At 37.6% G+C, this 23,041-nt stretch overlaps 1 protein-coding gene across 3 annotated transcripts in view; it reads right to left on the reverse strand.

The window, feature by feature from the left end:
* Nucleotides 1-435: 435 nt before the first annotated feature.
* rpn2 (ribophorin II) overlaps nt 436-23,041 on the reverse strand; it is a 56,165-nt gene continuing 33,559 nt past the window's right edge. For 2 of the 3 annotated variants that reach the window (XM_059652764.1, XM_059652766.1), the window contains 6 exons: nt 22,579-22,665; nt 20,626-20,721; nt 17,148-17,223; nt 13,808-13,937; nt 4,905-4,982; nt 436-747 (listed from right to left, as the gene is read on the reverse strand). In XM_059652764.1, the coding sequence (XP_059508747.1) occupies nt 4,931-4,982; nt 13,808-13,937; nt 17,148-17,223; nt 20,626-20,721; nt 22,579-22,665 (441 nt within the window). In that variant the 3' untranslated portion in view covers nt 436-747; nt 4,905-4,930. The remainder of the gene's footprint in view (nt 748-4,904; nt 4,983-13,807; nt 13,938-17,147; nt 17,224-20,625; nt 20,722-22,578; nt 22,666-23,041) is intronic. The other variant, XM_059652765.1, reaches the window with a different exon arrangement.

Here is a 23,041-nt window from a genome sequence, read left to right on the forward strand (position 1 = left end):
TGTTATTTTAAATCATATCGATTTACATGATATACAATTATTATGAGCAAATAGCAGGTAGTTACATTGTAAAATAAGTGACAGCAAACATTTCCGACGTATAGGAAATTTTATGGCATCCAATACACGCCAGAATCAGGAGGTGCCAGTAAATCTAAAATACTGGTTAGTTCACTGTAACAGTATGAATCGAGCAAAAAAAAAATGCCATTACATATTCTGTAACAAGTAGAGGCTGAGAGCCTATCCTTGACTCTTTACTGGAAACACTTAAGGGAACACCTGTTAACTCTTCGCTGGTTCTTTTTACAATCACTGTAGACTGACAACACTGGCATCATTTATGTGTGCCTGAGAAGATTATGAAGAATACAGTTGGTGGGCTTGGATGATGTGAACTTGACAATATGCATTCAAGAATGATGGATGCTTCAATGAAAGTGATGACAATATTTTATTTCCTGCTGTTTATTGCAGAAAACACAACCGATATTACAAAACATGTACGAGATAGGACCACAAGGGAAGCCAGCACGCTCGAGATGTACCCAATTACTTGAAAGAAATCAGAATTGGCCTCACATGGGCCATACATCAGTGCACTTTTTTAAAAAAAACAAATATCTTCACCACTTCAAGAAGGAATTTACAATCAGGTTTCAAAATCTGGTGGCACATCATCAAGCTTCAGGAATCTTTTTCAGCTTCACAGATTTCCTCTTCATGAACTTCTATCAATTCCCTGATCTAAAATGAGAATACCAGATCTATTTAGAAAGAAAACTCTGTTGGATGTAATGAATACAATTGCAAAATGTGAATAGCTACCATCTTAAACTCAGTTATCAGTGACTGACATCTCTCAAAACAAAAATGCAGCTAATTTGCCTAAAGCAAAACTAATCAATAAATCACTTATTTGAGCTTCAGCAAAGTCAATTCTTGAACTACATTCTAGAGATACGGTCTATTTCTTTTGTGACACTTTCTGTCATACTTAACCCATGTATGACACCTATCTCACTCACATTTCATAATTATTTTTCTTTGAACAGTTTAACTTTACAATTAAAACATATCTGGCAGAGAAAATATATACAAATTTAAGAATTAAGCATAGTGAACATAGAACATAGAACATAGAACAGTACAGCACAGAACAGGCCCTTCAGCCCACAATGTTGTGCCGACCATTGATCCTCATGTACGCACCCTCAAATTTCTGTGACCATATGCATGTCCAGCAGTCTCTTAAATGACCCCAGAAAACAGACTTTTTTAAAAATGAAGATTAAACAGCAATTTTTCATGAAATGATTGAAGTAAAGGTGGACAATCATATCAGAAAGCATGCTATTCTGGGCTACTGTTGAGGTCACTTTCAAGGAGCAAATGTGAAATAGCAACAAAAAACATGGCTACCCACCATTCAGATTAGTTTAAAATATTCTACTCACCTTTTGTTCAACGCAAGTTTCAACTAACACTATTGAGATGCAAGCATTTAAATCTGACATTTCCCCGTCAGATACGCAAAATGATTATAAGTAATTCAGTTAAATTCATGGGGTGAATTGAACATTTGAGAGGAGAATAGTTGAAGAACAGTACATCCATTATAACACTGGTTCAGAAAATAGACACATTAAAAGTTCGTTTACATAAAGACAATTTGCTTTCAGGTTTTTTAAAAATTTATTCCATCATGGACTGTGCACATGCTGGCTAGGCCAGTACTTATTGCCCATTCCCAGTTGCTTGTGAGTGTAACAGTGAGGGCACCCACACCAAAAATCCACACGATACAAGTACACCCACAGTTTTGTCAAAAAAGAAAAGTTCCAGGATTTTGACCCTGCAACGAAGAAGTGATGATACAGTTTCAAATTGGATTAGTTTATGGTTTGGAGGTGAAATTGCAGGCATAGTTGTCACTTTTATAAGATGTTATAAGTAGAATATATAATCGGGAAAAAAAGTCTTGCTGTGGGTAGTGGGTGGTTGTGTTCCTGTTCATTTGCTGGCCTTGTTAATCTATGTGGTCCAGGTTGCAGAATTGAGAAGTGCTGTCAGAAAAGACTTGACAAATTGTTGCATTGCATTATGCAGATGGCATGCATTGCTGTTAGTGGCTGTTGGCGGTAGAGTGAATGAATTTGCGTTGGCGAATGAAGTATCAATCAAGTGGGCTGCTCTGTCAAGATGTTAGAGCTCCTGACTTTTATTTTGTAGGCGGGGAATTAGGAGGCGAGTTACACATGTCAGAATTCCCAGCCTGTGGCCTGCCATTTCTATGACAGATTTAGTTAAGTTTCTAGTCAATGGCAATCTCCAAAATGTTGATAGTGGGGGATTCAGCAATATAGAATCATTAAATTGAAGGAAATATGGTCATTGCCTGGTTTGAAAAAAAATCCTAAAGATTTAATGCAGTAAAGTAGAGCCAATGTATTTTAATTCTCATGTACAGTTTGCGCAAATTGAGAAATAGCGCATCTTTTTGAAAGTACATAGACGGATTTGGTTGCATTCAGTATAACTCTTCGAAAGACATTTAGGGAATGGTACGAAGGTAAAAAACAAGTTTGTATTACATAAAATGATTAAGGAGAAAAAGATCAAGATATTGTGAAGCGCTAAGACCAAAGTACCCAAGTCAGTCCTTGCAATAACATTTTTTGAAGGAAAATAATGAGAAGTAATAAACGTATGTCTGTGTGCTTGCGCGTGGGCGCGTATCACACACGCACAAGGGGGTGCAATGATTAACTTGTCACTACATCTACAGCCAGGACTTTTTTTTTAAGAAAGCTAGTTTGAGGGAATTCCTGGAGAAATAATAGGAATTTGTTTGCATTGCAAGAGGTTTCCAATTGGACATAGTAAACATTGAAAAACATTAGCTTGCTTTGGTATTAGATGAATGAAGAATTGATTTTTTTTTAAAGGGAAAATTATATGGCATAATCAACTTCCATTATATTGTTAAAACCAAATATGCAATATTTTGTGCTTGTGTTTCAGTGAAAGATCACATTTAAAAATAAACAAAACAAACTAATTAGCCGAATTTCAGTCTGGGATAGGACTTGTGCAGTAATAATGTCATTTAGGATCATAAGTTAAAATGCAACTTAAAGTGACACTATCCAAGCAAAAATACAAATTAAAACAAATTGAGTCATCTCAGCTTACAAATGCAATCTTTGTCATATTGCAAGTTTCCATTAAAGGCAGTCATTGTATTTCAAGGAATACTCAACAGGAAAGATAACTTATCAGAACTAGAAATTAATGATTCAAAATAATTCAATTGCATTTGTACTGATGCTAGAAAGGTTAAATCATTTTTCCTGAATAATTGTGCCTTGTTAGCAATTCGAAAAACACATAAATGAAAAGTGACATTTAAACATGACAGCTTAGCATGCAAGACAACATGCAAGTGACTACAATCAACACTGGTGAAACATGTCCCATTCAACAGAATCAGAATTAAAGACTAGTACAATTCATTAAGTTGGTGATGAAGTGTCAAAAGTTCACTATCTTCTATGCTCAAATGTTATATATCCAAGGTTCCATCAATGCTCAAGTTATATAAGTTCTCATATCTCTACTATGAAATTCTTACCTTATTTCTAATTTTTTTACTTAGTTAGTACAAATTAATAACATGCTTTCAGAATTATCTCACATCATCACAAGTCACTACACATTTCATTCCTACAGAGATAATGGGACTCTACAGCATCTGCAGCTCCCAGATAACAAAGCGTGAAGCTGGATGAACATAGCAGGCCGAGCAGCATCTCAGGAGCACAAAAGCTGACGTTTCGGGCCTAGACCCTTCATCAGAAAAGAGGGATGGGGAGAGGGTCCATTATCTCTGATCACAATTTTAACCTCATAGTGAAGCCTCTTCCAGGGTTGCCGAACCTAAAGAAGTTACCCTCCTCCTTCCGGACCAAGCTCAGGGGATCTCTCTCCCACTGCAACTCCACCTATCTTGTCTTCTATCCATCTTCGGTTCGCCTCCCCCCCTCTCCCTATTTATTTCAGAACCCTCTCCCCATCCCCCTTTTCTGAAGAAGGGTCTAGGCCCGAAACGTCAGCTTTTGTGCTCCTAAGATGCTGCTTGGCCTGCTGGGTTCATTCAGCTCCACACTTTGTTATCCCCTATATTTCATTCCTTTTCAGGTTTACTCCCTGTCCCCTATCCGATTCTTTAAAGTATATATTATTTAGATTGGCTGACTTTAATAAAAATACTAGTATAGAATGCTAAAACTGAAGGCTTGAGTCCAAAGAGAAGTGGATCTAATGGAACAAACTTTCAAAGAACTGATGAGCATGATATGTCAATGGATTCCTTCTGTATTATGTATAAATATATCAAAATATATATAACATATGAGAAAATACATTGCCTTTTCCATTCCAAGTGGGGAAAAACCACATAATGCTATAGTCAACAGAACATAATTTGAAATGGGAGAATATTAAGAAGGAATCACACTGTCTCCTGAATCCCACTGTACTGCAGCCATAGTTACTCTGATGTTTATGATCATGGCACCAGATTTAAAGAAATTCTGTTCTGAACAAGCATTGGACTTCTAAATAAGGCCCAGCAGCAAAAGCACTTACAGTCCATATCTAAAATTGAGGGGCTGAATGGTCTACCTCTGTTCCTATGATTTGATGGGAGGACTGAATGATCCCAACAGTGACAATTTTAATTTTAAAAACCAACATGGAAATTTCATACAGCAACTAATTTCAATAACACCTGTTAACATACAGAGTGGAATGGGAAATGTTTAATGGTTCACATGCATATCAGAGAAGCTAATTTTTTTTTACATATACATGTACACAACTGATACGCTTAAAACCCTTACTTGGGTTAGGTTGTTTAGAAACCTTTTTACCGAAGAGTCCTATATTTTGCCAATCTACTGCTTTGTTCTGCTGCAATCCTGGCAAAGGAGAGAGGAATATAGATTTAGAAAGACAAAGTTCTTAAGGACAGAAGAATATGATTCAAAGTAAAGTTCACAGAGTAAGACATTCTTCAGTGAAGTGCCACTAATGATAGCTTATTGAAGCTTACATGGAAGATTTTATCCAATCCCTGGAGGTCTGAGGAGTGTTTCTTTTTCTTTCCCCACCTACTTTACTGCATGTATAATTTGCTTGAACACATTTAAATAAAAATTGCTCCAGTTAGAGCTCAACTTGAGTTCAAGCCATAACGGGTATAAAAGAAAACAGTAAATTCTACTTAATTTCGTTATTCCCTGAATGCATAGATCCATGCTCAGCTAACAGCACCCACCCCTCGACATTTTTGTTTGTCACTCTCAGGATGCTAAATGGAATGTGGCTACAACTGACATCCCACTATCTCAGTAGGAGTCACTAAGAGTTGTCATGCAGTTGGTGCTGGTAAAATTTTACACCGTTTGGGAGGATTCATGATAGCATAGCCGTTTTAGTCATCATGCGTATATACTTACATACATACACACACGCTGTATGGGAATTACAAAAAGAAACCTTTCCCTCTAATTCCTTTCCCCAAATTAGAGTCACTGAAGTTAATGATATCTATTCTACTGTTGCCACGTGAGCCTCAACTGACTCTCCGCAAACTATAAAGGAACATCACATCCAAGATCAAACTGTCCTCCAGTAATACATAGAGAACAAGATTTTCTACTTCTGCATACAGAACTAATCACCATAAATCTAATAGATATATTTGATTTCGAAGATTCCAAAGAACTGTCAAACATCATGATAGACATAGCATTTACCTCCTTTCATTTCAAAACATTGCACCTTGGGAGACAGTAAAACATATTTCCCCTATGACTCAAAGTTCCTATGAGGAAATACAAACAATCTATTTTTAAGTGGCTTTAACTGCATTTCTAAAATTATAGATCCAACAGGAATTCGTCCAAAATATATGATCAGTCATCTGTGAACAAAGGAGCCTGCAGCGTAAACAAACATTTACTTATAATAGTTATCTGCAAAATTATACAGATTAACAGGATGGAGAGAAGCGAGGGGGGAGAAAAGATGGGAAGGATGTTGAAAAGGTACAAAAAGTGTCATGGTTTTATAAGAGGACAAAAGCAAGGATGTGATGCAGAACACTTGTCACATTTCAGTTGGAGTTTGATCTCCAATTGGGGCTTGGAAAAATATAACAGTGTCAATGATCTCTAATTTGAGATACCAGGCAAGCTGGGATCACTTTCCCTTAGAGCAGAGGAGGTAAGGGAGACAAGAAGCATTCAAAATTATGAAGGATTCATTAAGAGTAAATACAGGAAAAAAAAATTTCCATTGCCAGATGGCCAACAATCAGGAGGGAGATGGAGATTTCCTTTTCTTTCAAAAAGACATGCAATGGTTAGGAATGTATTATCTGGAAAAGTAGCAGAAACAGATACAGTTGCAATTTTCAAAAGGAAACTGAATACATCCTCAAAAATAATATTTGCAGGGCTACAGCCAACAACTGGGTCAACTGGTTCTTTCAAAGGGCGGACACAGATTTGATTTACAGCATGGCCTCCTCTTGTTCTGCAGATTTGCATGAAACTGCCCTCAAAAGCTCAGTGTACAGTGCACAGTATTTGTTAATCCAATGACCCAGGCAGACAGCAAGTCTGATCCAAAGTACACTATTGTGTTCCTCGACCAACGTGGAGAAAATCTCATGATCACCTTGTCAAACACTAATCATCTTGATCTGACAGCCAGTTAATGTATGTTGGCTCAGTTTTGGCAGTCACCATGGTTGAACAGCCTGGCAACGTAGAAGGAATGGCTGTTTGCAATTGGGTGTGTGTAGATTAACACTTTCATTGTTTTCAAAGTGATGGGGAGTTAAAAGAGTGGAATCACCAGTGATAAAGATGATCATTCTGTGACGATACATTGGCTTTAAGAGGTGTACTTTGTCCTTCTTTTAAAAAGCGAAGATAAGTTGAAGCAGAGACACCAAGTGGTCTGTTCTAGGGCAATAAAGTGAACAGCTTAAGACACCTTGGGCTTTTTTAAAAATTGGAACAATAGAAGCAGGCTAAATGGACGAGATCAAGCTCCCAAGGAACCAGGGTTTTTAGTTTTAAGCTTTCTGCAGTCGCTGAGGTCTTGATGCTGGATGTGGAAGCTCTTACTCCCCTCTCTGTGATAGCTAAAAGCTGGGGTTCTCTTCCTGCTGCTAGAACTGCATGAGAGACAATCTATTTTACTGAATTTGCCTTTGTCAAAGGTGTGTTAAATGAATATTACTATATTGGAACAGTTAATTAGTAGTCATTAATACTTCTTATTTTGGTAAGCATTTTGACAGAGTTACAGTGAAGCCAATTTTCTTTTCTTTTTGTCTGTTTTATGCTGCAATTAAAGTAAAAAGTGTATTTTGATTAAAGTAGTCTAGGTTGACTAATCAAGTTGCATGGGGAATGCAACGTGTTATATGCTTGCCTTTAAAATAAGAAAGGTCCATAGTATCACTTAAAATATTTTGAGGGGATTTGGTCCAGCCCACAACAATTCAGATCAAAAGCTCGGATTCAAAAAGACGAGCAGCTTACTTGCACATGTTGTATACGTACAGAAAATATATATTATAAATTCAGTCACATGTATTGAGACTTTGAAATGCAAAATAGGTATATAAATTGTCATTTTCCTGGAATGTTCAAAGGATATAAAATTACATTCCATGTAACAGAAAATACACAGCTCTTTTATAAATTAAATATTATTTGAGATATCAAAAAAAAATCACAATTTAGTCCTGTTATCCCAATTTTTGGCTCAATTCAATATACTGTTAGCTTATGAGCTAACATTTGTTGATAAAGCTAATAGATGTATGCAAACTAAAATATTATGTGCACGTTAGTACGGAGCACAACAACAAACAATAGCAAAACTCTTGGAAGCCAAGGCAAACTATCACCAACCAAAATAGCACAGAAAATAATTTGGACTGGAGGGGAGTGGAAGAATTAGTAGACAATAAGCCAAAGACGTGCTTTTGAGCAGAACACATAGAATGACTGAGCTAATACTCTGCCCTCTGACCAGCATCTCAGGTTTACTTGATGTTTTGCTGATGACCCAAACTTTCATCATACTAATGGCATCACTCCCAGGACTTTGCTATTCACATTTTATCCTGCACCAAGTCCTGTTCACCTCTAGTGCTTAAGCTACAGTTTTTCCTGGGGCGTCCAAAGCCTCGCTATGTTTTTAGGCCAGAAACCACTCAAACTCTCCAACTTAGGTGCTGCTTCTTCATGGCATACCTCATTCTCATGATCAAATCACAACATCCTCATTTTTCAAAAATGGCAAACAAGCTTAGAATTCAATCCACTTCTGTCTCCTGTAGGATCTTGCTGAAAATCCTGTCCTTAGCCTTGTTTTTGAGTTGTCTTTCAATGTAAAATGTATTTTAATAAACACAAATTGCTCTTGAGGTCAAACAATATGGATTGCCCAAAATAATGCTAAATTGCAGTGTGCTAACTCTCAATGATGCAACTGGAAAAGTATGTTAATCCAATGATCCAGGGAGATAGCAGATCTGATCCAAGGCACGCTACGGCGTTTCTTGACCAAAGTGGGGAAAATCTCACTGATCATCTTGTCAAACACGAATCATCTTGATCTGACAGCCAGTTATACCATGGAATGACACTTTAGCACAGAGTACTTACAATAATGTGTTTTTTTAAAAATGAGTTTTGAATAACTACTAGATTTGGCCTCCTCAGAATAATAAAAAGGCTATTTTTGCATTTTATAGCTGAAATGTCATAGTCTTCAAAAGGTGCCGATATCATTTTTGTGGCTACACAATAAATACAATTGCATGATTGAGCAACTGAACACATTAGTGGCAGGCAGCTCTGTTACAATTTATTTCAATTTTTTGAGTTAAGAAAGTGGAAGATTAGAGTAAAATACAGTTAACACATTTCAGGCTCCAGAAGCCAACTGAATCAAAATTACCTTTCAAATATAAAGACAACATTCTGAAACTCCCGACATTATTAATTTGCTTAGCACAGTCAGGTACACAAACTCACACTGAGCATTTGTGCTCAGCACAGTATATCCTGATGGGGAAGGCGGTTAGGGTCAAAACTATTTGAATGCTGAAAGATATGACACAGTATGGTGGCTCAGTGATTAGCACTACAGCCTCACAGCACCAGGGACCCGGGTTCGGTTCCCGCCTCGGGTGACTGTGTGGAGTTTGCACATTCTCCCCATGTCTGCGTGGGTTTCCTCCCACAGTCCAAAGATGTGCAGACTAGGTGGATTGGCCATGCTAAATTGCGTGCAGTGTTCAGGGGTACGTGGGTTACAGGGAATGGGAATGGGTTTGGGTCGGATGCTTCAAGGGGCGGTGTGGACTTGTTGGGCCGAAGGGCCTGTTTCCACACTGTAGGGAATCTAAGCTAATCTAATCAAACCTTTCGGAATTTTTCTCTCATCAGTTCCATAAATAGTAGTCAGAATAGAATGTAAAATAACAGTATTTAAAAATACATTACTTCTAATGATCTACCAACTCACTTTTTTAAAATAAAATGTCCCACTTTCCTTCCTTTTTTCAAATAATTAGGTTTCTGATCAAAGAGGCCACAAAATATGGATGATGATGGGATAGTGTAGGAGGAGGGGCTTAGATTTGTTCACAGGTCGGCACAACATCGAGGGCCGAATGGCCTGTTCTGCGCTGTATTGTTCTATGTAAAATTTTTTATAGCAATATTTAATACTGATTGTCATCCAACAAGAAGCAGGAAAATCTAATTTTTCACACCAATTTAGTTCCTTGATATGACAACATTTTATTGCAATTAAGTTTCATTCAGTAGGCCCTGGCTGAGATTTTAGTTCCTCTATGGGAATGCAGTGCTGCAAATTACATTTGAAGCATTTTTTTCCCCCCTGAAAAGAGCTGTTCCGTTTATTCCTACTTTGTTAGGAAAATTACACTTGTGGAAATGTACTAGAAAGCACTGGCACTGGTCACTTCCAATTTGAGTAACCACTGTCTGTACCAACCAATCACAGCTGGTCCTAGCTGCCTGCATTACAACTGCCCTAGTAATTGCCCAAGTTGAATTGGTTTACACTTAATTTTTGCAAATTGGGAGCCAGGCATTATTGACCTATCATTCATGATGCGTTACCATGCTCCAATTTTAAAAAAAGTCAAAATGGTCTCTCGATAGTTGCAGACGATATAGCTTGGGGAATTTAGAACAAGGTATTCTCGGTAGAATAATTACATTGCACTGCACAGGGCTTTGACTGTTTGGCAATTACTTCACATAAAAACTCTGCAGATATGTACATACATATATACATCCATCAATACTTCGGATATCTTGTCAAGTCAGTTGCTTGTGCTCTCGTAAACACAGGCAGGCAACTTTATTACCCCTCTCCCAGCCATCAGAATACTTTTTAAAAATCAATTCACGGACAAAGCTTCTGGTCACATATTATCTGTCACATGTTGCTAAGCATTAATCTTTCTTTCACATGCTCTTGTAAAGGTCTTGAAAAGATGTTTTATTATTTTAACTAGGTTACATATATAGAGTAAGATGGCATTGTAATGTCAATGAGTTAGTAATCAACGTTCTGACTAAGTTCAGTTTAAGCTGATCATGCATGCAGCCACTCCAAGGTTCCACGCATAGGTCTTGGAGACTTGTGGTGCAAGAGAGATAATTAGAGGGAACGCTGCTAGTAATCTAGAGTCCTGTGCTAATGTTCTAGGTTCAGGTTCCACTACAGAACACAGAACATAGCACAGTACTGCTGTACTTTTAGACTAATCCTAAGGTCTATCCAACCTTGATTCCTACCTTATACTATCATCCATATGCCTATTAATAGCCGCTTAAATGCTCCTAACGAGGCCGACTCCACTACCCTCTCCGGCAAAGCATTCCACGTCCTGACCACTCTCTGCGTAAAGAGCCTACCTCTGATGTCTCCCCTATATCTACCTCTACTCACTTCGAAACCCACTTCCCTCATAACAGCTACCTCCACCATAGGATAAAGTCTCTGGCTGTCCATTCTATCTATACCTCTGATCATTATGTACACCTCTATCAAGTCACCTTTCATCCATCGTTGTTCTAAAGAGAAAAGCCCTAGCTCTCTCAAACTTTCCCCATAAGACCTTCCCTCCATTCCAGGCAACATCCTGGTAAATCTCCTCTGCATTTTTTCCATGCTGCCACATCTTTCCTGTAATGAAGCGACCGGAGCTGGACACAATACTCCAGATGTGGCCGAACTAGGCTTTTGTACAGCTGGAGCATAACTTCATGGTTCTGGAACTCAATCCCTCTACTAATGACAGCCAACACACCATACGCCTTCTTAACAACTATTTACCTGGGAGGCAGCTTCCAGGCAACTGTGGACATGAACCCCAAGATCCCGCTGCTCCTCCACACTGCCAAGAAAATTCTGTTAACACTGTATTCTACTTTCAAGTTTGTCCTTCCAAGATGAATCATCTCACAATTTTCAGGGTTAAACTCCATCTGCCACTTCTCAGCCCAGCTCTGCATTCTATCAATCTCCTTTTTGTAACCTAAAACAGCCCTCTGCACTATCCACAACTCATTCCATCTTTGTGTCATCTGCGAACTTACTAATCCACCCTTCCACTCCTTTATCCAAATAATTTACAAAAATCACAAATAGAAAAAGAGGACCCAGAACACATCCTTTGTGGTACACCACTTGTAACTGGGCACCATGTTGAATATTTTCCGTCCATTACCACCCTTTGTCTTCGAAGGGTCAGCCAATTCTGAATCCAATCTGCCACATTTCCCCCTATCCCATGCCTCCTTACCTTCTGCAGGAGCCTACGATGGAGAACCTTATCAAACACCTTACTTAAATCCATGTTTACCATATCCACTGCTCTACCTTCATCCATGTATTTGGTTACCTCTTCAAAGAATTCAATAAGGTTTTTGAGGCATGATCTATCACAAATCCATGCTGACTATCATGAATCAAATTGCGCCTTTCCAAGTGATCATAAATCCTCTCTCTGAGTCCTTTCCAATAATTTGCCCACCACTGACTTAAGACTAACTGGCCTGTAAATTTCCAGGGTTATCCCTATTCCTTTTTTTGAACAAGGGAATGACGTTTGCCTCTCGTCAATCTTTTGACACTATACCCGTGGACAGTGAGGACGAAAAGATCATCACCAAATGACGTGATCTCTTCCCTTGCTTCCCATAGAATCCTTGGATAAATCCCAATCAGGCCTGGCGGACTTATCTATCTTCAAGTTCCTCAACGTTCCTAATACATCTTCCTTACTAATACTGACCTCCTCCAGCTGGCCAGCCTGTTTCACGCTGTCCTCCTCCATAACTGGGTCCCTCTCAGATATGAATACCAAAGATAAGTATTCATTAAGGACTTCTTCTATCTCTTTAGAATCTGTGCACAAATTCCCTTTTCAATCCTTGAGCGACCCTACCCTTTCTCTGGTCATTCTCATATTCCTCATCTATGTGTAAAAAGCCTTGGGGTTTTCCTTGATCCTATCTGCCAAGGTTTTCTCATGCTCCCTTCTAGCTCTCCTAAGCCCTTTCTTCAGCTCCTTCCTGGATAACTTGTATCCCTCTGGAGCCTTTTCCATTTCTTGTTTCCTAAACATTATATAAGCATCCTTCTTCCTCTTAACCAGTTGTTCAACCTCTCTTGAGAATCAAGGCTCCGTCACTTGACTGCATCTTCCCTGTCAGCTAGGGACAAATATATCGACCACATGCAGTATGCATTCCTTAAACAATCTCCAAATCTCTATAGTGCTCTTCCCTGACAGCATCTGCTCCCGTTTTATGTTACTCAGTTCTTGCCTAACAGAATTGTAACTACTCTTCCCCCAATAATAAACCTTACCCTCCTGATTGCAATCATCTACCAGAGATACAATGTGAATTCAATAAAAAAAAACCTGGAATTAAACGTTGTTAAATAGTGCAGAAACACATCTGATTCAGTATTATTCTTTAGGGAAGAGAATTTGCCATTCTTACTTGACATGGCCTAGGGAGTTAATCACTTTAAGGGCATGTAGGGCTGATCAACTTTTGCCAGCGTAGCCACATCCCATACAACAATTTTTTTTTAAAACAAGTTTAGTTAAACTATTACAGATACCTCAAAAAATAATGTGTTACAGAAGGCGTTTAGTTTTTTTTTTGTTTGTAGTGGAATTTGCTTTTAGGGATCTTGAAGTTTTTGACCCACAGCAACAGATTTAGGAATCAAGATCGCTCTTTACAAAATCCTATTAATCCTATTGTTTAGTTCCCATCACTTTTCCTGTTCAGCACACTTAAGTCGATCAAGATTGTGATGGAACCCCCATGGTTTATTTTCTCAGTTATACTGACATTCCAAATAGAGGTGGTAAACTCCACAGTTTAGATGTTCAGTGAGAAGCTTCCACCTTCCTAAAAAAAACTGGCCCTCTGTGGACTTCTAAAATCTTGATCACTCTGGAATTGTGAGAGGTGGCTGCAGCTCTGTTCATTTAGCTTGTTGAAAGTTAAATATTTAATTTCTTTATAACACCTATAAAACATTTAACTTCAACTGTATTTAAAAAGTCCTTTAAATATATTTAGCTTAAAACAACCAAACATACAGCAATAAAGAATCAACGAAGTATTTGGGCTAGATGAGAATTCCTTACCTTTTTACTGCCTTCTGAGCTAACATTCTGTTTCCAGCAAAGAACGTGATGCTGCCAAGTACGGCAAGATACTGCAGGGTCTGAAACATGTTCAGTTGAGTCCAGTAAACATACATGAGTCCCAACATTCCTGATGAAAGCAGTGAAAAAAAGAAACTTTAAGGATTATCAGTACAGAGATCATTCATGCTGAATTTAATCTGCCAGCACCTAAATACTCCACTGACCAGGTCAAAATGAGGATGCTATGTGTGGTCAACATGTTCCTTATCAAAAACTGCTAGTTGCATTCAGATTTTCTTTTTAACCAACATAAATGTTTAAACTTCAGCTATCTGTATGTAGCATCTGATTTCATTAATTTAATGAAACATAAGACCATTAAAATACTTACACCTGAATTCTTCAAAGCTTTAAACTGTTTCTTTGTAAAAGACAAGCAGATTAAGATTTCAAATTGTGCACCATCATTACTGGATACGGGATAATAAAATGTGAGGCTGGATGAACACAGCAGGCCAAGCAGCATCTCAGGGGCACAAAAGCCGACGCTTCGGGCCTAGACCCTTCATCAGAGAGGTGTGCTCCTGAGATGCTGCTTGGCCTGCTGTGTTCATCCAGCCTCACATTTTATTATCTTGGAATCTCCAGCATCTGCAGTTCCCATTATCTCTGATTACTGGATACGGCTTGTCTTTCAAGACATATAAACTGTCATGGTTTCAAATCAATAATTGATTGCTAGACATTAGAAAACTAAATACACTTTGACTTAGAATATTTAATAAATAGGTTCTCGCCAATAAATAAAAACAATGCAATGGCTCTTAAGGCATTTATCAGTGATACATAATACTAATAACAAAACCTTGCAACAGAAAGCTTCACACCAGTCCACAATGAAGCTAAATATGGAGCCCCTGCTGACTTGTCCAACCATATACAAAACCAGGATTTAAATGAGTTCAATTGTGTTGTATTTAAGTTTTTTCTTGCTATTTTTCTGTTTCCATTGGAACCTTTACATCAACTTTGTAGCTCCATCCTCACTTTCAGCTTGTGCCCAATATTTCCTTCTTGCCAAACACACACATGATTTTGTGACAATAGGGGAATAAAACAATGATTGAATGAAAGCAAAATGGTCAAAATTATTAAATCACAGGGAAAGTGACAACTATTTCTGAAACAAATGTAATTTTGCACAATTTCAAAACGGCAAACTATTTGTGTAAGTGGTATTAAGGTTATTTCAGAGATAGTTAAATGGCTAATGTCCCATTTTAAGATCTTTTAAAACATTAACAAGCGGACCTCTCATCATATAGTTCACAGAGTGTAAAAGGCATTCTGTCTTATATTGATAGTTTGCCCTATAAACATATTTAAGGTAATATTTACCTTGTTAAGTGACACTTTGAAGAAACAAAGACATTGCCCAACCAGAATTTTTAGTCAATTATAACGGGATCCTGGACTTTAGCAATGTTGCAGTAGGGCTGCTGGAGTCTAGCAGCATGGGGATATGGGACACTTTAATCTGGCATTACTGTGGGAAGGGAAACTGTGGAATGCAGAACTGAATGCAAGGATTTGCTCCATGACGGATTTCAGGTGGGTGTTTGCTTACCTGTCCCTCCCATTGAGGTTATATCCCACTTTTAACAGTACTGGTTGGAGACTTCTTGGGAAAGTTTTCTAAACACTAAATTCATTACTTATGTTAGGATTATATCTCCAAGAATGAATCTGTCTGTTACGCTAATGTATGTCCTCTGAGTAATACTTAAAACTGTACGTGAGATTGTTGCTTTCATATCAAAATGATTCTTTCAATTTGAACAAAAAAGTTTAAAAAAAATCTCTCAAGACAGTAGCATTGATAGCATGGCTGGGATTTGATTCCCCTTCCTAAATCACCTTAGAGGACACAGTGTTCATCACCTTATTGAACACCTACTGTGCAGGTTGGATAGCCATTTTAGAGGGAATTAAAATGGAGTCTTTTATCAACCTGGTATGCTGCCAACTACAGCGGGTTTAATTTTCCAAACAAATTTGGGGAATTTGTTGTGATTTTATAACAATCTTATTGCTATGGTCACAATTTTTTCTTACACTATTAGATTTTTATTGTTTTTGAACTGAATTCAAACTCATTCTGATCCTCTGATTTGACAGTTCAGTAATAACCATACATAGCCAAAAGTTAAGTGGGGAAGCTGTCTTTCATTCTGTCTCAAGATTGATTGAATGGGGTAAGGGCCAAGTGTTATCTGAACGTTGAATATTCATTTGTCTGGCACAATATGTAATAGTCAACCAAGTTAATTAGAAACAGCTTCAAATTTTCCAACTCGATTTTGAAAATTAAATTCAATTACAATAGAAAAACATTTTATTTCCGAACATAATGCTCTTGTTGGAGCGTGTAGAACACAAAACAAAACCTACAAACGAATGGGTACGTAGATGCAACATTTCCACTACATTAGGGGGAAAAATTCAGATTTTAAAAGAAGATTTACAGATCTGTTCTCCAGCTTTCCTTCAAATAATTTTGATCCACTTTTGAGCAGAAATATACAGCATATTCCATCATTGCGATTAAATACTGGCCCATTGTAGGAAATTAGACACATCAATGCTCTGCACAATCGCACAATCCAATTTCAGTTTAGAGTTCTAGCAGGCATAATATCAGATTTAAATCCAGGTATTGACAAAATAAATAGAAAAATTTTTATGAAGGAGTAGAAAGAAACAAAAGGCAATTTTGTGCATAATTTTAACTATCTAACAGATGCAATTTTTTATTCCTTTTTGAGAGAGTTAAGTTCAGTACATGGGCACACGTTTAATTGAAAAATTATTAAGTACTTGGTCCATTTTTTATTCTGATGCAAGTTCCTGATACCAGTTTATTTAAAAAAAATGTTGAATGTACCACGTTTGCTGATCATAGCCATTCAGGTTGCAGAAGAGGCAATATAGCCCGAAAGATCCATGCTAGCTCTCTGCAGAGTAATCCATTTAGTACTTTTTCCCCTCTTATAGCTGACCTCACAATTTTATTACCTTCAAGTGCCAATTGGATTTATTTGATTATTGATTATCTTTACTTCCACCACTCTTGTAAACAATTTCTAAATCATGACCACTTAATGCATTTAAAAAGAATAGTTTTTCCTCCTCTAGCCATCTTCCCCAAAACCTTCAGGTTGTGTACAAGGACTAACAGCCAGTTAGCTGATAGGAGTTTTCCTTTGTCTATCTTTTCTAAGCTCATCATAACCGTGTTCACTTATATCAAATCAACGTTAACTTGCTAAAAACTCACCAGCATGGCCCAAATGGAAGATAATGGTGCTCGGAGAAAAGGTGAAATTAGAGATGTTGACACCAAGTTTGATCCACTGCAGAAAACATTTTGTTTAAAATTAAAAACACAATCTGCAAAGGTAATATACTATTTTCAAAAACACAAACCAGTCTTAAAATATATCACGATTTAGAGCTTAACATGCCTTCTTTAAAAGATGTCATCTCATCCTTCTAACCGACAACTTTGTACAGGGCAAATGTAAAGGACGGCAAACAAAGCCCATCACATCCATCAGTGATGCAGCTTTCAGTTATGTCCTCTGCCAATAATGTTAAATCCTGGGATGCCCAAGCAAAAACAGAAAAACATGGGAGATCTTGACTCACTAGGCTGCCTAAGATTGCTGATAGCATATTGCTACAGATAACTAACTCACACCCACACTCCCAAAAAGTGGGTCACAAACCATCTTAGAATAATAATACAATGGATCAGAAGAAGTTGTGATCTGAACTTGCCAATTATCAAGAAAACCCTGAAATGAAGCCCTGAAGGCATCTGTAATCACAAGTCTTCATGAAGTACATGCCATTTCTGTGCAAACTGTTTATCACATACTGAAATTATATATTTCTAAGGTCCTTATTTTACAAAGATAATGCTGATTCTTCAGTTCAATGTCACTTTTTCCAAAGTCAGGTTTACTTTCTGCAGTGCTGGTTCTGAAGCGGGTTGCAAAGTAGTTTAATAACTGATAGTTGAAAATCTCCATTTGTTTATACTGGTTCTTAAAAACATGTATTTTGTACACTTCCAATTTTACCTTTTATACTTGTAATAGACATTAAGATATTATTTACTTAGACATTGCTTAGTTAATATGAATCAGCATGGGAACAAAGCCTCGCACTGATGATCAACTAATCTTGCAAATTAAAGTGGAGATAATGGGAGAGGGTCTAGGCCTGAAACGTCAGCTTTTGTGCTCCTGAGATGCTGCTTGGCCTGCTGTGTCCATCCAGCTTCACACTTTATTATCTTGCAAATTAAAGCTACAGCTTCAGGTCATTAAAAAAAGGAGACAATTTAAGAGTTTAGATTCTTCCCAGGAAAATGCATTGGCATAATGCTGAATGTAACAATTGCTTTTCCAGAAACGCATGCAACGGTTTGGATTTTATCATAAACATGTAGGTTTTTCTCATGTGCTAGCTAGACCACTTACTAAAAATCCTTGCTGATAGCAGCCAAAGTTATGCAGTTACTAAAGTTACTGCAGAAATTGAGTTGAGTTATCTCCATCCTTTACTGTGAAATTGGTACAACTAATTTCAAACTGAAACTCATCATTATTTAATTGGACAATCTCAATCATCACTAAAAGACAAAAGCTTAATTAATTAATTACAGGTTAAGAAACAAATTCCTAATGTTCAAACTAGTCTTCCCATTCCATTTAGGAACTCTAAATTAACATTTAAGAAACAAACGTATAAAAATAATAGTTCTGTACTGCAAATCATTCATATAACATTTGAAAAGAAAACCACAGACCAAATTGAATCTAAACATATTCCATTTTAAAAACCTTTTAATTAAATCTACGTGAATAGACATAAAAATGACAATTTTGTCACCGTAAAATACAGTATGCATGAAGATTTTAAAAATTGTATGTACGTTACTCCAGAGGACACTGAGCAAAAGAGCATAATTTAGAACCAGCAACAGTTATTGAGCAAGTGGGTTTGGAATGATCAGTTCAACTTCTCATGAAACTCTGATCATGACTGATTCAATTGAACAGAGGAAACTGTGGATCCTGTTCTACTGAAGTTAACAGTCAATCTCAAAATGTAATCAGAAACTTAAGTATTTACACCACTAGACCACTATTTACACTCTAGAAATCTTTCCTTCACTGGGAATTTCTTCTGCTGATTGTCTACCTGATCCACTGAGGAAACAGAGTAGCAGTCAATCCGTAATTGTGGTTTCAGAACACAACTTTCTGGGTCTGCATCGCCAGAGAGACAATCCACTGCTAACTTATTCAGGTCTATCGACACCTGCACACAGGGAGTGGGAAGGATCTAATTCTGGTACGCTTTCAATAACACCCCAGCCTAAAATGTCCCGGACAAGACCTGCGGGCAGGTCATGGCAGCATACTGGAAAGTCACAGATCAAAAATTTACATGGTAGTGCTCTGAAAAGTGTGATGTGATGCATTTTAGGTGGACTAACAAAGAAAAGGAATGCTAGGACCCTCTGAAGTACAGTGGATCAGAGGGACCTTGCTATGCATGCCCATAGATCCTTGAAGTCAGCAGGAAAGGTAGATAAGGTGGTTAAGAATGCCTTCATTAATCAAAACATTGAATACAGGAGTAAGGAGCTCTGACTGAACTGTACATAATGTTAGTTAGGCCACAGTTGGAGTACCGTGTACCATTCAGGTCACTAACAATAGGAATGATGTGAATGCACTAGAGAGAGCGCAGGATAGATTCATGAAGCTGAAATAATTCAACTCTGAAGATACAAACTGGGGCTGTTCTCCTTAGAGCAGAGAAAGCTGGGGGTTAGAGTGTGGGTGTCAAGGTGCACAAAGTTTGAGAAACTTTTCCTCACATGGACTGGTCAATTAACAGGGGGTAAAGTTTTAAGTGAGGCAGCAGGAGGTTTGGAGGGAATTTGATGGATTTCTTTTCACCCAGAGTGTTGAGGGTATCTAAAATACTCTGCCTTACAGTGGGATATAGGCAAGAACCCTCAAGATATTTAAGAGCTTTTAGATGAGTATATGAAACAACACAGCACAGCACAAGAGGCTATGGTCCAAGTGCTGGAAAATACACTTGGAATAGATACATTCTCAATCACCATTGTGGACACAATGGGCTTCTGTCCATGCTGTAAAAAACTACCGTGGTGTGACTACCTACAAGGACAAGATCAGCAGATGCACGTCAACATCAGCAAGTTACTCCAAGCCACTACCTAACTAGATTCAGAAATACATTGGCGATCCTTAATTGTCATTCAGTCAAAATCCTGGAACACGGTCCGTAACAACATTCTGGGTGTACCTACATCAAGTGGGCTGCAGCATCTCATGATAGCAACTCCATCGCCTTCTCAAAGGTAATTAGGGACAGGCAACACATGCTTGCTATGTCAGTAATGCCCACATCCCATGTATGAATAAGAAATAAATAAAGTTCTCAAACAGCTAGAATAGAGTGTCAGCAGGCTTTGATGACATTTCCCAAAAGGCTCCGTAATGAACTGAAAACCTATGCTTTTAATTACAAGAGCATTTTTCTAACAAGTGATGACATTGAATAATCTTTAGTTTTAATATTACAATATGCAATTCATTGCTCCCTAAAAGGGCTCAGCAAAATTCCGCAGTTAAAAAGTCTTTTCTTGCTTAAGTTGAAACCAGTTCACTGGAATCAGTCAAAACTCAGACAAAGTTACTACTTACCAGAATTATAAGCAGCAAGAGGGGTGCTAGAACAAGTGCAGTGAAAGTATTCGAGACTGCAATGGGTGGCTTCTTTTCAGGCTCTCGAAACAGGTGCTGTGAAGAGAATAATGTTTAAAAGCTTACTATATTAAAAACAAGCAGAGTTTTAAAAGAAGATCAACATTAAAGATTGTGGCCATACATTAAAACGATCGATATATTTGCATTTTTATGGATGCCATTCTAAGTTCAAACTCTTGAAATGCTATTTCAAGATAATCAATTAAATGGATAGGTTTCTACTTTCCAAAATTCACATATATGCTTTACAAAGAAGAGGCCCAGAGCAGAGAATTGAATCTACTTGCAAACATGCACGTTCATTGAACGATACGTCCCATTCGTTGACCAACTCCTTATGAAAGAGCGGGAAGAAAACTGGGGGATGGGGTTTGGAAAGCTGGGGGTTACATGGTGGTGGAAGTTTGCCAGATGACAAAGAAACAATGGATCAGGCTGACAATACCTACGTCAAAAGCAGGTATTCTGTTTAATTCACTCAGTACAGAAAGATGACAGTTCAGATTTAAAAATCACTCTCTGGCATGAAAGTGTACTTTGGTGGAGAACAGAAGATGACTAACTTGCAGTGATATTAGCAGTAGGCAAAAAGAGGTGGGACAAAGGAGGTAACAAGGTGGAACAGACTCCTGACCTTGAAGTTTCCTGGAAGAAAGGATAATTAACACCAATCATGCAGATCAACATTCGGGTCAAGTTCAAACAAGGGATACCAACCCCAAAATATCAAACTGTTCCCTCTAATCTTGCCATGCTGTGCTACCAGCATTCATAACCGAGAACATGGGAGGTGAAGTCTGACAATTGAAGTTAAGGTCAAAAAACTGCAAAATCCCTGGTAGATAAGTGATTGGTGTGCCAAGATGGCAGCTGAAATTTAATATACAGGGGTGTATATTTAAAATAATAAAAATTACAATTACGCTGGAAAAAGATACAGTAATGTGTGAATAAGCTTAAATACAATGATAGTGAAGAATGTAGTTGAACAGAGCAATCCAAATCTGTAGTTTCCCAAAAATCAGCAGGCATACAGTCAAAGCTATTGTTGAGGGCAATGGGGATTTTGGGGTCAGGGGCAGAGAATAAGAAATTTATAGTAAACTTGCAGTCTGATTATTAAAATGATAAAACCATAGAGAACCAAACAGCATAAAATAACTTCAGAAATGTGAAATTACAGTTAGATGGGGAGACTTTAGAGAAAGACCATTTCTTCAGGTTGGATAGCCTTCAGGATCATTAATTTTGGATGCTACATTAAGAGCGAGACGAAATCATTAAATATTCCATTAAGCAAATAGCGATTACAGCGCAGAGATGGAATAACTGAAGCAACAGGACACTGCGATTTTTGAAGAGGAAAATTGCTATCTATTGACTAAGGCCGAACATATTTGATTAAGACAAAATTTATTCACACTGGCAATATATACTGAACTTTACTCTTCTCAAACTTTGATGAATTAATATGTTGCATTGATGAGCAATGGGATCTGATAGGTCACAGCTAGAAGCACCATGAAGAACAGTTTAGATCTGACAACTGTCCTGGCAATGGCTAGTGGGTCATGGATCCTGTTCTATAGATTTCATTTGCGCCACTCTTCAGGTTATTGATTGCATAAGTTGTATGTGTTTTAAAATTGATCTGTTGGTTAGAGCGATGCATCGATTGGATTTGGTGACATCACCTGCATGTTTGTCCCCACCTCTGTCCAAAACATGGTATCATCTTAAGGATGGTCACATGTAGTATGAGTTATGTAATTAGTACAATTCATTGTGCACACTAAAATGTCTTGCTTTTCTAATGGACAGTATAATATTCTATCAAGACAACATTTTATTTTAATGACATTTGTTTACAGCTACTTTACTAGTAACTACCTGAATTTCAGGCTTGGGGGCAAAGACATTCTGAGTCTGCACAGGAGTTGGAGCCTCTTCATCAGGAAACTTAATTGCAACGTCAGCCTATGAAGGGAATTAAAATATATATCTATAGATTTACTGCGTAGATTGAAAAAAAAATCACATCAAAAGCCTTAGTCATAATCTGACTTTCTAGTTTTTGCATTTGAATTACAAACAACTAAAACATTTCATGCAAGGTTAAGTTATCTAAAACACATGTTTAGAACCTGAAAGATTAAGGCATGTCAAGCAATTTCCTCCCCCCCCGCCAAGGAATTACTTTAATGTTGTTCAAATGGCGCATTTTTCCCATTATAGCTTTACTCCAACCAAAGAAAATTACTGAATGCCAAACATACCTTGATCCAGTTCATAAGAATAATATACATGCATAGTTTCTCGAACATAAATCATTCCAAGGTCCTTAATAGGAGTG

This window comes from Stegostoma tigrinum, chromosome 19 (assembly GCF_030684315.1).
Source record: "Stegostoma tigrinum isolate sSteTig4 chromosome 19, sSteTig4.hap1, whole genome shotgun sequence".
In the NCBI taxonomy this organism is placed as follows: domain Eukaryota; kingdom Metazoa; phylum Chordata; class Chondrichthyes; order Orectolobiformes; family Stegostomatidae; genus Stegostoma; species Stegostoma tigrinum.